General features: G+C 38.9%; 3 protein-coding genes across 3 annotated transcripts; 1 reads left to right on the top strand and 2 right to left on the bottom strand.

Annotated features, from left to right (window-relative positions):
• Positions 1 to 101: 101 nt before the first annotated feature.
• CBG13598 lies at positions 102 to 5,427 on the bottom strand (the record flags this gene model as incomplete). The annotated part of the gene is made up of 9 exons (XM_002640419.2): positions 102 to 291; positions 338 to 451; positions 786 to 919; positions 977 to 1,057; positions 1,105 to 1,214; positions 3,115 to 3,291; positions 3,339 to 3,963; positions 4,656 to 4,822; positions 5,304 to 5,427. 9 exons carry the CDS (start codon positions 5,425 to 5,427, stop codon positions 102 to 104), a joined length of 1,722 nt encoding a protein of 573 aa, XP_002640465.2.
• CBG13597 lies at positions 3,332 to 3,994 on the top strand (the record flags this gene model as incomplete). The annotated part of the gene is made up of 1 exon (XM_002640418.1): positions 3,332 to 3,994. The coding sequence occupies one exon, from the start codon at positions 3,332 to 3,334 to the stop codon at positions 3,992 to 3,994; it is 663 nt and encodes a 220-aa protein (XP_002640464.1).
• A 468-nt stretch (positions 5,428 to 5,895) lies between the features above and the next one.
• CBG13594 lies at positions 5,896 to 13,550 on the bottom strand (the record flags this gene model as incomplete). The annotated part of the gene is made up of 15 exons (XM_045241282.1): positions 5,896 to 6,371; positions 6,421 to 6,526; positions 6,576 to 6,667; positions 6,712 to 6,914; positions 6,994 to 7,180; positions 7,225 to 7,446; positions 9,345 to 9,812; positions 9,860 to 10,007; positions 10,638 to 11,020; positions 11,070 to 11,187; positions 11,238 to 11,329; positions 12,438 to 12,735; positions 12,780 to 12,886; positions 12,933 to 13,355; positions 13,403 to 13,550. The coding sequence occupies 15 exons, from the start codon at positions 13,548 to 13,550 to the stop codon at positions 5,896 to 5,898; spliced, it is 3,471 nt and encodes a 1,156-aa protein (XP_045095206.1).
• Between the last annotated feature and the right edge of the window lie 897 nt (positions 13,551 to 14,447).

Genomic DNA, 14,447 nt, shown 5'->3' with positions numbered 1-14,447 from the left:
TTTCAAAAGAAGTGAGATATATAGGCTCAAATGGACGATCCGGGTGTCGTTCTATTAGAGGTTTTACGGTACTTAATTAATTATTATTTAAAGTTGTCCTATTACTGACTCAACGCCTTTTTTCTGTAGGATGGGAAGAGGAATCCTAGAAGAGTGTCGACTTTTTCTGGAAGATCGTCTTCTTGCTCGGCGGTTTCTGGGAGTGGCGTTTGGTTAGTTTCAGAATGTGTCGTGGTCGATTCTTGAGTCTTCTCAGTTCCAGAAGTGATGTCTTCGATGGAGGAAGTCATTCTGAAATTTTGAAAAATTCAAACATTCAAAAACTGAAACTCCTTACCTATCCATATCTTCCGAAATTCCATTATCTGTTTCCATTCTCATAACTGGCACTTCTTCGACAATTGGTTGAATTTCCTCGTTCACTTCGACGAGTTGTTCCTCTTCTTTCATTCTGAAATTTTTCAAACTCTAGTGCAACAAGACTTCAAATTTGACTATTGTAACGTTGAGTATATTTGTCTAGGTTTCTGTGAAAGATATCAAAAAGCGGCCAACCAATAAAATGTTACTGATATTACATTTCGTCAGTTGACCACTTTTTCATATCTTTTACAGGAAATGAGATAGATGGGCTCAAAGTTAGCTCAATGAATTTTTAGAGTGACATGTGCAAATCTCATTGCCCCGGTTCAGGATCCCCAAATGATCGTTTTTAATTTCACAATCACCGGAAACTTCTGAAGGTTACAATGACGAAATTCCAAAGCCTCAAAAAGAGAACTCACTGGCTCGTGGAGCATTCAATTTGGAAGATGACGTCACTGGATTTACATGCTCCACTTCTCCACATAAACCAATCACTCTGACGGCGTTCCACTCCAACGGCCACTCCTGGCGAGCAGATTAGGGAGTCAGAAGACTGCAAAAACGAATTTTTGGATTACCATAGTTTTTGAAAATCGAAAAAAAAACTTACTTTCAGAATAGTTGCCTCGTTAAATCTCTGACATTGAAGCGGGCACAGTTCGATGGATTCTTGTTTTTCTGAGTCAAAGTGCTGAAAATTTCAATATTCTCGGGTTACTGTAGATTACTGTATCTCACCATGAAACATCCATTATCATTGATTGCTGATAATTCTCCAAATCTCAGCATGCACTCCGATTTGGAAGCTCTGGATGATTGTCTGGTACAAGCATATTCTCGGGTCTCAGCTGGAATGTTTTCATTTTAATTTTAATAGTTTGCCAGGTTACTGTAGGATTACTGTAGGTAAGAGAAACATATGTGGTGAGTTACTGTAAGTAAAACTAAAATCACACACTGGAGGTACCTAGAACACCAAATCTATGCCAGACGTCTCTAGCTGATTTCTAATTATCTGAAATTGGGGCCACGAGGAGGAGCCTAAAATTCATTTTCTCAGAATATCAGGACCCATAAATTTCAGAACCCAAACATTCAAAAATTCGATAAATTTTAAAATTTAAAACTTCAGAATTTTTGAATTTCAGAAATTCCAAATTTGCGAATCTCAGAATCTCGAGATCTCGGAATATCAGAATCGCTAAGAGCTCAAAATCTCATAATCTCGGAATTTTCGAATTTCGGAATCACGTAATCTCAGAATTTCAGTATTTCAGAATTTCAAAATCTCGGAAACTCGGAATCTCAGAATCTTAGAATTTTGTAATATTAGAATCTCAAAATCTCAGAATCTCAGAATCTTAGAATCTCAGAATCTCAGAATCTCAGAATCTCAGAATCCCAGAATCTCAGAATCTCAGAATATCAGAATCTCAGAATCTTAGAATCTCAGAATCTCAGAATCTCAGAATCTCAGAATCCCAGAATCTCAGAATCTCAGAATATCAGAATCTCAGAATCTTAGAATCTCAGAATATCAGAATCTCAGAATCTTAGAATCTCAGAATCTCAGAATCTCAGAATCTCAGAATCTCAGAATCCCAGAATCTCAGAATCTCAGAATCTCAGAATCTTAGAATCTCAGAATCTCAGAATCTCAGAATCTCAGAATCTCAGAATCTCAGAATCTCAGAATCTCAGAATCTCGGAATCCCAGAATCTCAGAATATCAGAATATCAGAATCTCAGAATCTTAGAATCTCAGAATCTCAGAATCTCAGAATTTCAGTATCTCAGTATCTCAAAATCTCATAATCTCGGAATTTTCGAATTTCGGAATCACGTAATCTCAGAATTTCAGTATTTCAGAATTTCAAAATCTCGGAATCTCAGAATCTCAGAATCTCAGAATCTTAGAATCTCAGAATCTCAGAATCTCAGAATCTCAGAATCTCAGAATCTCAGAATCTCAGAATCTCAGAATATCAGAATCTCAGAATCTCAGTATCTCAGAATCTCAGAATCCCAGAATCTCAGAATCTCAGTATCTCAGAATCCCAGAATCTTAGAACTTCAGTACTTGAAAAATCTTAGAATTCCAGAATCCAGACGTTTTGGGATTCTAGAATTTTCAAAACTAAGAATTTTGAAAAAATCTGAAATTTCAGAAAACACACTCACTCGATTGCTGTGCTTCTAATCCAACAACCAACACAAGGATTACTGTAGCTAGTCGAGAAATCATGGCAATTAGAAACTAATTAGAATTTCTCGGTTTTTCAAAATGGAAATCCGAAAGGACACTTATCCAGTCCCAAAAAAGATGGGCGGTCCATATATTGATGTCGACCGGTATCTCTTTTGTCATCTGACCTCATTCTTCTCTCGAATAGCCATGACTTCTTCCCGGCTTTTCCTTATCTTTTCATTGCGTTTTCATCCTGCTTTTTTGCCAAAAAAGGAGGGAAAAGACCGGTTTTTGAAGGGAGGTTTAGGAAGTTTTTCTTGAGAGATAGACAAAGAGAACTTGTTTTTTTGGAGGATAAGAAGAAGGGACGTTCCGAAAAGTTGCGAACTGTTTTGAAAGATATTACTAGACAATGCAGACAGTTTGGAGACAAATGAGTCATTCAAAGTTGCTAACTAGGAGAATGTGAAAAATAAAATCTTATTTAATGCTTTATTCAACAAAAATTAAACAAAAAATAGAACAAAACAGTTCGAAACCAATCCAAAATCTCTTCTGACCCCCTCCATTTTCCATACTTTGATCCAAAAAATCCTCGTATTCCAATTCTTGGGTCATTGGAGATTCCTGATCCTCCTCATACTCTTCATAGTCGTACTCTGGTTCTTCTCGTTTTGTTGACGTCGTGGGCTTCTGAATCAGTTTTGGAGATGGAAGGGTTGATGTTGTTTTGGGACCTAGAAATATCGAATTTTCAGACAATTTTGATATTGGATTATGAAACCTTCAGTTGTTGTTTCCTTTGATGAAATTGGAAAATCAGAAGAGGAAGAAGACGTTGGATTAGAGATTCCAGTCAAACCATCAGAACGTGTGAACGGGACCAAAGAAGAGGATGCTTCAGAAGTTGTCTTGGATGCTTCAATAGACTTAGAAGACGCTTCTGAAGACGTGACCCGTGACGTCATAACCTTTGTTGTCATAGCTTCAGTAGACGTCTTCAAATTATCAGTAGAATGCAAAGATATTCTTGTCGTCCTGGCTTCAAAAGTAGTTTTTGAAGTTGTAGTTCTAGAAGACGTAGTAAATGCTCTACGAAACTTAGAAGTTGTTTTTGACGCTTTTGAAGACGTGATACGTGACGTTATAAATTCTGATAAAGATATTCTGGTTGTCCTGGTTTCAGGAGTCGTTATTAAAGTCGTGCTTTTAGATTTAGTCGGAAGGGTTACTGTAGATCTTTTCGTTGGTTTTGGAGTTGTTGTTTTAGTCCACGAAGATACCGTAGCCGTCCTAGCTTCAGAAGTTGTTTTTAAAGTCGTAGTTTTAGAAGTAGTCGGAAGGGTTACTGTAGATGTTGTTGTCGTTATTTTTGGAGTTGTAGTTTTAGTCCGTCCACAAATTCCACTCTATTCACAGATATCGGGTGCTAGCCATTGAGTATTCACGAACATATACCCCCATTTCGTTTTGTTGAAAATAACACCTAAAACGATAAATTCAAAATAGATAAGAGTTCCTCAAAAAACTGACTCCAATGAACCCGACAACTATAGGCAAAACATTTTTGGTTCCAATCATTCGTGTTCCTACGAATTTCGCCTGAATAAATTATTTTTCAGTAAATTTAAATTATATATTGTCGGATTAAAAAAAGTGAAACCTGAAAATCTCGGAGACGGCGCTCTTGTCGATTTACGAGGAGGCGGAGCGAAAACGGATACTGTAGATAACAAATTTATTTATGTGAATTTAGTGGGATTTTCTGAACAAAATTTTGATTTCTTGGTATAAAAATGATCGTTAGCATGTCTAGAATAGATTTTTCAGCAAAAAACTAAACCTAAACGCGAAAGTAGCTCGAACAAGCCGAAATTCTGAAATATTACGTTTTTCCTGCGCTTTTTCGTAGATCAAAAAAAGCAAAAGTATTCAAATTCTCAGGTGTCACTTTTTTTTAATTCGACAATACTTTTAACTTACGATACTTGAACTTTGCTTGAAACCGATTCCCGGAGAAAATCGATAGGAATGCACCTGATCGCCTATTTTCACCATTTCCAGAAAGACATAACGGCGTATCTTAGGATTCGTCTTTTACCTCCACGATCATTGGAGAAAATAAGTGATGGAAATTGTCCCTAATATACTTATGACAAATGAAAGGGAGGAATGCTCTGACAGCAGTTGTTGTCAGATTCTTGCACTTTGAATCCTTGGAATTATAGCAGCTCAGAGGAGTGAACTTCAATGATCTCACTACCTCTTCTGGAACTTCCGCGTTCCTGAATTTCTTAATTTTTTCAGAAAATTAAAAATTTTAAAGCCCAATCTATTTTTTCCCGTGCAATAATCTGTCTAGATTGATCCATTATGCATCCAACGTCTTTTAGAATCCAGAATTGTGTTTGAGAATGTCAGAAAATGTCTAGAAGAAATTGGACTGGCTGCAGAGAACAACATGGGAATATTGGGAAACTTGGAATGAGCAATCTAATGAAAATCTGATGTCGAGTTTATAGCAATTTCAGTCTCGTTTTGGGAGGGGGTTGCTGGAAATAGGAAGATATACCATCAACTTTGAACTCATATATCTTGTTTTCTGTAAAAAGGGTATCAAAAAGTGATCAACAGACAAAATGTTTATAATAATATCAGTAACATTTTATCAGTTGATACATTTTTGATACCTTTCACCAAAACCGAGATAACTTGGGTCAAAGTTAAAAGCCAGTGAGGAGAAACTCACGAATCGCTTCGGTGTCACAAGTATTCAACCGATTCTCATTCTCCTCCTTGGATAGTCTTCCAGATGATGCTCCAAATATCAAATCAATATGGATTAGTATTATGAATATCGATTGAAATGTCATAATTGAATAAACACGTATGATAGGAATGATGAGATAGAAAAGAAAGGGACTGATTTGGGGAGTGGTGAGAGTGGAAGAAAAAAAAAGTGTGTTAGAAAAAGGAAAGTGGAACACATGGATAGGATGATATTTTTTAAAAAGTCAATTTAACAATTCGCACGTAACACAAGGAGTATGAAAAAAGACACTAGGAAATCAAGCCAAAAATTGGCGATCCCGACAACAACTGATCCTCGTTCCTCAGGGATCCCTGAATTCTAGATCCTATAAATCCCACATTCTACAAATCCGATATCTTATATGAATTGATTCCTCGTGGATCTAGGTTCGAACCTTGATGATCCAGTATCTGTGAATTCAGGGAATTTCGCAAATCTGGGATCCATAGGAATCTAGCATCTAGAATCCATAAAAAAAGCATCAAGAAATTGATTTTTAAATAGATTTCTTGTCAATTAACCAAATACTTCATTGAAACAAAAGGATAACAGAAATCAAAGACAAAATCGATAGTTCCACTTTTCCTTCTTTTCCTCGATCAGTGAAGAAGTCCCTACTAACTACTATATCATCATCCACATCCACATAATCCGCTTCAGATGCCTTTTTCTGTGCCAAATACTCCTCATACTCCTCATCAACATCAATTTCTGGTCTGCGGTTTGGAATTTCCACTAGGTCAGAATATTCTGGAGCCGTGGTCGGGGCGCTGGTTGGAAATGTGATGGGTTGAGGAGTATCAGATATTGTCGTTGCATTGGCTTTCGGATTTTGAAATGTCGCAGATGGTTTGAGTGATGGTGTGGTCGTTGTTGTAGTCGTCGTAGTCGTCTTCGGAACAATCACAGTAGTCAACTTCTTGCAGATCCCGACCATCGGACACAAGGCATCATGTAACAGGACCATGCTATAGAAACATATTGTTTGAGGTGATTTTCTTTCGTCTAAAAATATACAAAACTCTAAGGCTAGATTCTTATTTGTTAAGCTCACTGGATCCTCCGATTCCTAACAATATTTTTCGTCCATCCGTGAACTGAACCAGTGCACCTCCACTTCCACTGCGATTGGTATTTACGTCAATATAATGAGTGTACTTCTGAAAGTTATAAAGACAATGATAAAACTGAAACAACGAAAATTTAAACCTCTGGATTCGGAAGCAATATGTCATCGTAAAAGAACTTCATATTCGCTGTATCATAGTTAACCAGAGAAGGTTCCAGTTGGATCGCAGGATCTGAACTTGTTAAATATTCATAGAATCGACTAACTAAAAGTTACCATTCCACAAACACGGAGGACTGCCCTGATATTTTTGATTTACTTCCAAAATCATTGGGTAGCTCATATGACCCTTCTGATCAACTGATGTGGCACCACAATACCTTAAAACGTAAGCTCGGAGAATGAAGGTTGCAGGCGTTTTGAATTGTGCAATTGTCATTTCCAGACGGCTCAATAATTGATTTGAAACTACATTGTAACTGAAATAGTTTTAAGATAAAGTGATTGACTTGAAAAAGAAGTTTGGTCCCCCATGAATTCTCTACCAAAAAATCTCACTATGTTCCTCCCGAACACTGCATATCAATCCATTTTTGATAGAACTGCTCGTAGTCTTTGAATACTTCTGTGGAGGCCAATAAATGTCGAGAAGATATCATAATAGCAGGGAACACATTATTGGAACCTTTGTATTTTAATGAGCCATACCACTGTTGAGACAATACGGAACTAGCCACTCTCGGATCTAGAAAAATTACTTTTTTCATTTTTCAAACATACACACCTCACCTAGATGATCTTTTCCACAATTTTCAGCTCGTGTAGAATCCTCTGCAGGTGTCAATTTACCAGTTCCCTTTGGACATATTCCAACGAGAGCACAAATTCGATATTGGTAGTGCACAATATTGAAAAAACTGGATGTATTTTGATATTTCCCTCTTGGGATTCCCTGGGTTCCAATCCCAATGATTGTGGACCTTTTGTTGTTGTCGATTTTGGTGAGAGCTGCTGCAAAAGTCGTGTTATCATGGTAGGCCTCAGTGAGCATCAAATGGGGTTTGTCGGACTTTTGGACTAGCTATTAGGTTGGCGGGAAAGTCTTTGTCACTCTGTTTGTTTAATCACTGTTCTCGTATATGGAGGCTGTGTATGATATCGACTCTAGTGAATAACAAGGTGATAAGAACCTTCCATATAAACAAGTCCCCATTTCCTTCCCTGCTCCTCATCTGTAATTGAAACGATATGTTTGTTCCCACTGCTATTCACATCAGACATGTTTTGATTTACCTCTTCCTATCTCACACCACGATGAAGGATTCGGAAACTTTCTTGAAGAATGTGTACAACACACATGCCCCTCACTACAATACTATTCGCAATTGGTTCCATCGTTTCGAAAAAGATGACTTCTCGCTCGATGAAAAGGATCGCTCTGGGAGACCCCGTGAGTTGGATTTGGACAAGCTGAAGCACGCATTGCAATCGGATCCATTTCAATCTAGCCGTGAACTAGCTGTCACATTCGGAGTTCACCATAGCACAGTCCTTGAAGGTTTAAGTCTCTTGGAATGAGAAAACTTTTTGGTCGATTCATACGTCATCACCTGACTCAAGCCAACCTTGACCGCCGAGTCGACGATTCGATTACTCTTCTCACTCTCCACGCGGGCGATCGATGGCTGGACCGGCTAATAACCGGAGATGAGAAGTGGGTCTTCTACGATAATCACCACAGGAAATCCCAGTGGGTTGGAGAAGGAGAGAGCCCACAGGATGTCCCCAAACCCGACCTTCATCCGAAAAAAAGTTATGCTCTCTGTGTGGTGGGGAGTGGACGGCCCCATCTACTGGGAACTTCTGCCCGAGGGCAAAACAATAACTGGAGACCTCTACACTACTCAACTACGAAACCTCAAGAAAGCAGTCGACCGTTCGGCCCTGAAAGACAAGAAAGTGTACTATCAACATGATAACGCTCGCCCACATGTTTCGAAACAAGTGAAGCAGGAGCTGATGGGATATGGATGGAATGTTCTCCCTCACCCCCCGTATTCTCCTGATCTTGCTCCTTCCGACTATTGGTTATTTGGCGATATGACACGTGCCTTCGAAGGAAGAAGCTTCAATTCCCGTGGAGCGGTCGAAGCGGCACTCAAACAATACTTTGCCTCACGCCCGGCTGGATTCTACCGCAATGGAATCCATAAATTGAGGGAACGTTGGAGACATGTTGTTGATAATGATGGACAATATAATTAATTATTCGGTTATTTTTTCTTTGAGAAATAAACTATTGAAAAAGTGACAAAGACTTTCCCGCCAACCTAATAAAACAAGAGAATGAGAATTTGATGAAACAAGAAATCCAACTTTTAGCTTCCGATGCGTCATGACACTAGCACTTTGTTGTACGGATGAATTGACATAGCGGAATCCGTACGTATCTAATATGTCCTCTTCGGAGATGTCTGTTGTGTCTGAAAGTTTAATTATTGCATTTTGAAGTCTCAGGCTATACCCTGGCTTGGGAAAATGGCTGCCACATTTCGGCGTCCCTTTTTTCAAAATTCTAATAATCAACTTTTTGAATACTTTGAACGGTGGTACCATCAATGAGAACTCGGAAAATGAGAACTGCTACATATGAGAACTAGAAAATGAGCTCAGTTTTTCGGCTCTAATCTCCGGCTCAGGATCCATCTTTTTTTAGAAAAATAGTTTTGAAATGGTCTCCTTCTTCACATAGCTTCAAGGTGTTCCAAAAATCCATGTTTTGGCCTGTATTTTACGAGTTCTTATTTGTAGCAGTTCTCATTTTCCGAGTTCTCAACCCTGGTACCACCCTTTGAACTGCTATTCACACGCTGAAAAAAGGACATTTTTCCAGCCCTGGCTATACCTACCATCCGCGAGGCAAGGAACATTTTCTTCCAAGTTTTGCTCAAGTTCCGCTACCATCGGTTTGAAGGGAGGATTAGGGTCAACAAGAGATCCTTTTTTTGGATCACAGATTCCAAGAATATAAGCTCGAACGATCTTTGCTACCCGTTGATCCTTTTCACTAGCCGGCTTAATCAGATAGTTCAAAAATAAACTTTTCAGTTCTTCTTCGGGTACTTCCAAATCCATCCCATTTGGGCAATCACTGAATTTTACTTGTCCATTACTTTTAAGCCATTTCCAGTTCACATCAATAACCAAGGAAGATGAGGTGATGATATGTCGAGAGGAGATGATGCTCGCCGTTGTTGGGTTACTGTATTGTTTGTGCCTTCGGTGCTGACTATTATTATGCATCAAACAAGTCAACCACGCCAACCTCGTTGGTTGCTTAGGAAGTGGCAAGCCAGTTCGGTTCACAGATGGCGTAGCTGGAATAAGAATCGAAAATCAGTTTGCAGATTTTTTCTCAACTCACGAAGTGCATCTCCTCCACAACTATTCAACCGCTTTTGATTCTCCTCGACAGTCAATCCTCCAGAAGGTGCTGAATTTCCAATAACAATCGATAAAGCAAGGAATATGATTATCGATTGAAATTGTGTATTTGTAAGTGCCATAAGCATCTTTAGAAAATACAAAATCTTTGAGAAGCATTGAGAATTTTGAATCAAATCTGAAGCCGGGGAGAGAGAACCATGACGTGGGTGAAGAGTGTGTGGAACTTTTTTTTCAAGGTTGAGCAAAAAAGGCAATTTTTCAAAAAAAAGGCAGTTTTTCTGTGCCAATAGTCAATTTGATCATACTTGTCATTGGCAGGGCCGGGCCGGGTCAAAAATGAAAAACTCTCCGGCCCGGCCCCAGCGGATAATCGCAGGAAGTTATTTTTGAGATGGAATTCAATAAATTTTTCAAAAAATCAGCTACCCGGGCCGACCGGGCCGGGCCGGGAGAATTATTTTTTGACCCGGCCCGGAATTTGACAAGTATGAATTTGATTATTGAGAAGGTAACAAAGACACGCAGAAACTACTACAGGCTTTCGAAGTTTGGTTTTTGGAAGAAGCGTCTGAATTCTGAATCAGACTCTGAAACGAGCTTATCCACAGGGTCTTCAGACTCCGAAATTCTTACTGTAATTTTAGAGTTTTAAATCAAGCACTTCATTAAAACAAAAGGATAACAGAAATCAAAGAAAAAATTGATAGTGCCCCTTTTCCTTCTTTTTCTCGATCAGTGAAGAAGTCCCTACTAACTACTATATCATCATCCACATCCACATAATCCGCTTCAGATGCCTTTTTCTGTGCCAAATACTCCTCATACTCCTCATCAACATCAATTTCTGGTCTGCGGTTTGGAATTTCCAGTAGGTCAGAATATTCTGGAGCCGTGGTCGGGGCGCTGGTTGGAAATGTGATGGGTTGAGGAGTATCAGATATTGTCGTTGCATTGGCTTTCGAATTTTGAAATGTCGCAGATGGTTTGAGTGATGGTGTGGTCGTTGTTGTAGTCGTCGTAGTCGTCTTCGGAACAATCACAGTAGTCACCTTCTTGCAGATCCCGACCATCGGACACAAGGCATCATGTAACTTGATCATGTTATAGAACATTTCTTTATCAGATGCTTTTCTGCTGTCTGAAAGAAAAATCAAGCTCAAAAAATCAGATTACTACACGAATCTTACTGGATCCTCCGAGTCCTAACAATAGTGTTCGTCCATTCGTGATCTCAACCAGTGCTCCTCCAGTTCCACTATTCTCGATTATGTAGGGAAGGAATTGGTTCAATTTATGATTGTGCTTCTGAAAGTTTTGAAGAAGATTATGAAACTGACATTTGGAAAAAAGTAAACCTCTGGATTCTCAATCCATATCTTTCTGTCAATAAACTGCATATTCACTGTATCAAAGCTGTCCAGAGAAGATTCAATTTGAGTTGAAGGATCTGAACTTGTTGAAATATCATAGAATCTATTATGCTGGCGCCAAAAATTTCGGAGCTGTGGAATACAGACGCCTGTGACCGTGGCCGAGGGTCCCACAACGACAACCGTAGCTATGGGAGTTGCGGTGGGGATGCCACTAAAAATTCCGATTTTTTCGTGATTTAATTGGCCTAAGCCTAATTTTTTGTTTGGCATTTGTTTTCAGGTTACAGTAAAACCTGTAATAGAAGTGCCCCCCGACTTTCAACTTTGAGCCCATTTATTTCGGTTCCTGATAAAGATGTAAAAAATATGTCAACTAATAAATTGTTGCTGCTATCATGATAAACAATTTATCAGTTGACACATTTTTGATATTTTTATCAGGAACCGAGATAATTGAGCTCAAAGTTGAAAGTCAGGGGGCACTTCTATTACAGGTTTTACGGTAAGTAAGAAACCAATAACGTAAAAATCGAAAATTTTAGTGTCCTGGCCACCAGCGTTCCCCTCCTATAGCTCCGACTTTTTGCACCAGACAGAGATGTCAGGATTCCGAATTCCGGAAAGTTAGTTTCATTCCGTATTCCAGATTCCGTTTCTCAAAAAAGTCATTCCGGACATCTCTGGTACCATATAAATATTAATTTAAAAATTACCAATCCACAAACACGGAGAACTGCCCTCATAAACTCCATTCAATTCTAAAACCATTGGGTAGTTCACATTGCCTTCTTGGACTTCTGATTTGACATTTACATCACACACCAACAAAATAAAACCACGGAGAATAGAGGGTGAAGATGTTTTGAATCGTGCGCTTTCCACTCCTACTTCCAGACCGTTGAAAAGTGTTTTGTGAACTTCGATGTACCTTTAAGGTTTTTTTTTCCTTTCATATATTTACAGGCTCTCACTTGATTCCATTTGCACACTTCCAATCAACAACATCTCGGCCCCATTTTTCCAAGATTTCTGCAGAGGCCAGTAAATGTCGAGATAATAGCAGGGAACACATTATTGGAACCTTTGTATTTTAATGAGCCATACCACTGTTGAGACAATACGGAACTAGCCACTGTCGAATCTAGAAAAAAACATTGTTTTTTTAAAACATGGCCATCTTACTAAGCTTATCCCTTCCACAGTTTTCCGCTCGTACAGTATCTTCCGCTTGTGTCAAATTTCCAGTTCCCTTTGGGCATATTCCAACAAGATCACAAATGCGATGTTGGTAGTGCACAATATTGAAAAAACTGGATGTATTTTGATATTTCCCTCTTGGGATTCCCTGGGTTCCAATCCCAATGATTGTGGACCTTTTGTTATTGTCGATTTTGGTCAGAGCTGCTGCAAAAGTCGCGTTATCGTGGTAGGCCTCAGTGAGCATCAAATCGGGGTTGTCGGATTTTTTGCCGAGCTGGAGCTAAAAATGAGAAAATGAGGATTTGATGAAACAAGAAATCCAACTTTTAGCTTCCTATGCGTTATGTCAACATCTTTTGCGCCTTGGTATGTAGGGACAAGCGCGGATCCATACGTATCAAATATAGACCCATGTAAGATCTCTGTGGTGTCTGAAAATTTAAATTTTCACAGTTTGCAGTTCAGGGTTATACTCACCATCTGCAAGACAAGGAACTTTTTCTTCCAAGTTTTGATCAAGTTCCGCCACCATCAGTCTAAATGGGGGACTAGGACCGACAAGTGTCTTTTTTTCTGGATCACAGACCCCCAGAATAAAAGCTCGAACGATATTAGCTACTCCAATTGTCGGCAGCTGGTTCAAATATATACTTTGGCGTTCTCTTTGTGGTACTTCCAGATCCATCCCGTTCATGCAATCACTGAATTTCACTTGTTCACCACTGATACTCCATCTCCAGCTAATTCCATCAATAACCAAGAAAGATGAAGTGATGATATGTCGAGAAGATATGATGCTTGCCGTTGTTAGGCTCATACCATTTATCCAGGCACAAGTCAACCAGGCGATCTTCGTTTTCGTAGAAATCGACACACCGTCTGTGTTCCGAGATGGTGTAGCTGGAATAAGAATCGAAAATCAGTTTGCAGATTTTTTCTCAACTCACGAAGTGCATCTCCTCCACAACTATCCAACCGCTTTTGATTCTCCTCGGCAGTCAATCCTCCAGAAGGTGGTGAATTTCCAATAACAATCGATAAAGCAAGGAATATGATTATCGATTGAAATTGTGTATTTGTAAGTGCCATAAGCATCTTTAGAAAATACAAAAAGGTACAAAGAAGGTTGGAGAATCTTGGAATCAATTTAGAAGTAGAGGGAGGAGAAAGTTGACGTGGGGAGAGAGAGTACGTGGAACTTTTTTTCAAGGTTTCGTGTAATTCCGTGAACTATTGAATAGTGAATTTAATTGGCGAAAAAATAACCGAGACACGCAGAAAATACTACAGAAGGTTTTCTAAAATTCTCAAGTACCGTACTCTAATTGAATACCCCCGAATCGTCAACATTGAGCTTATATATCTCGGTCTGTGTGAGAGATATCAAAACACAAAACTGAGAGACTCTGAAAATTCGTGGCAACTGATTTTTTATCATTTGTATTTCAAACGCGTTGGTAAACCCCGCTCACTGTTGGTGGTCCTTTTTTTGTTGATGACGAATCGATGGGAAATATAATTGAGATTTGAGAGAAATAGGAAAGTCACTGTTTCGAAAATGACGTAATTCTGAAAAAGGTTTTCCGGAAAAACAAAGAAAAAAGAGACCATTTGAATGACTCATTTGAATAGCAATTGGCTTGTGATAGGAGGATCAGATAAGGGGGATACTGTAGATCCCAGAGTCCGGATGTCCAGAGATACCAATGCTGAGGACAGATCATAATACTTCAGATCGTATTTTGGTAATTCCAAATCGAAATTCTGAAGGAGAGATATTTCTGGATGACACCACAACTTTCAACTTGGAGCCAGGTTATCTCTGTTCATGTCAAAGATATCAAAAAGTTGTAAACTGACAAAATACTTATCATTATATCAGCAATATTTCATCAGTTGGCATTTTTTTGATATCTCTCACACAGACCGAGATATATAAGCTCAATGTTGACGATTCGGGGGTATTCAATTAGAGTACGGTACTTGTGAATT

Source organism: Caenorhabditis briggsae (assembly GCF_000004555.2).
Source record: "Caenorhabditis briggsae complete genome, chrI, whole genome shotgun sequence".
Taxonomy (NCBI): domain Eukaryota; kingdom Metazoa; phylum Nematoda; class Chromadorea; order Rhabditida; family Rhabditidae; genus Caenorhabditis; species Caenorhabditis briggsae.
Note: the sequence above shows the minus strand (reverse complement) of the source record. Positions and strands in the feature narration are given on the sequence as shown.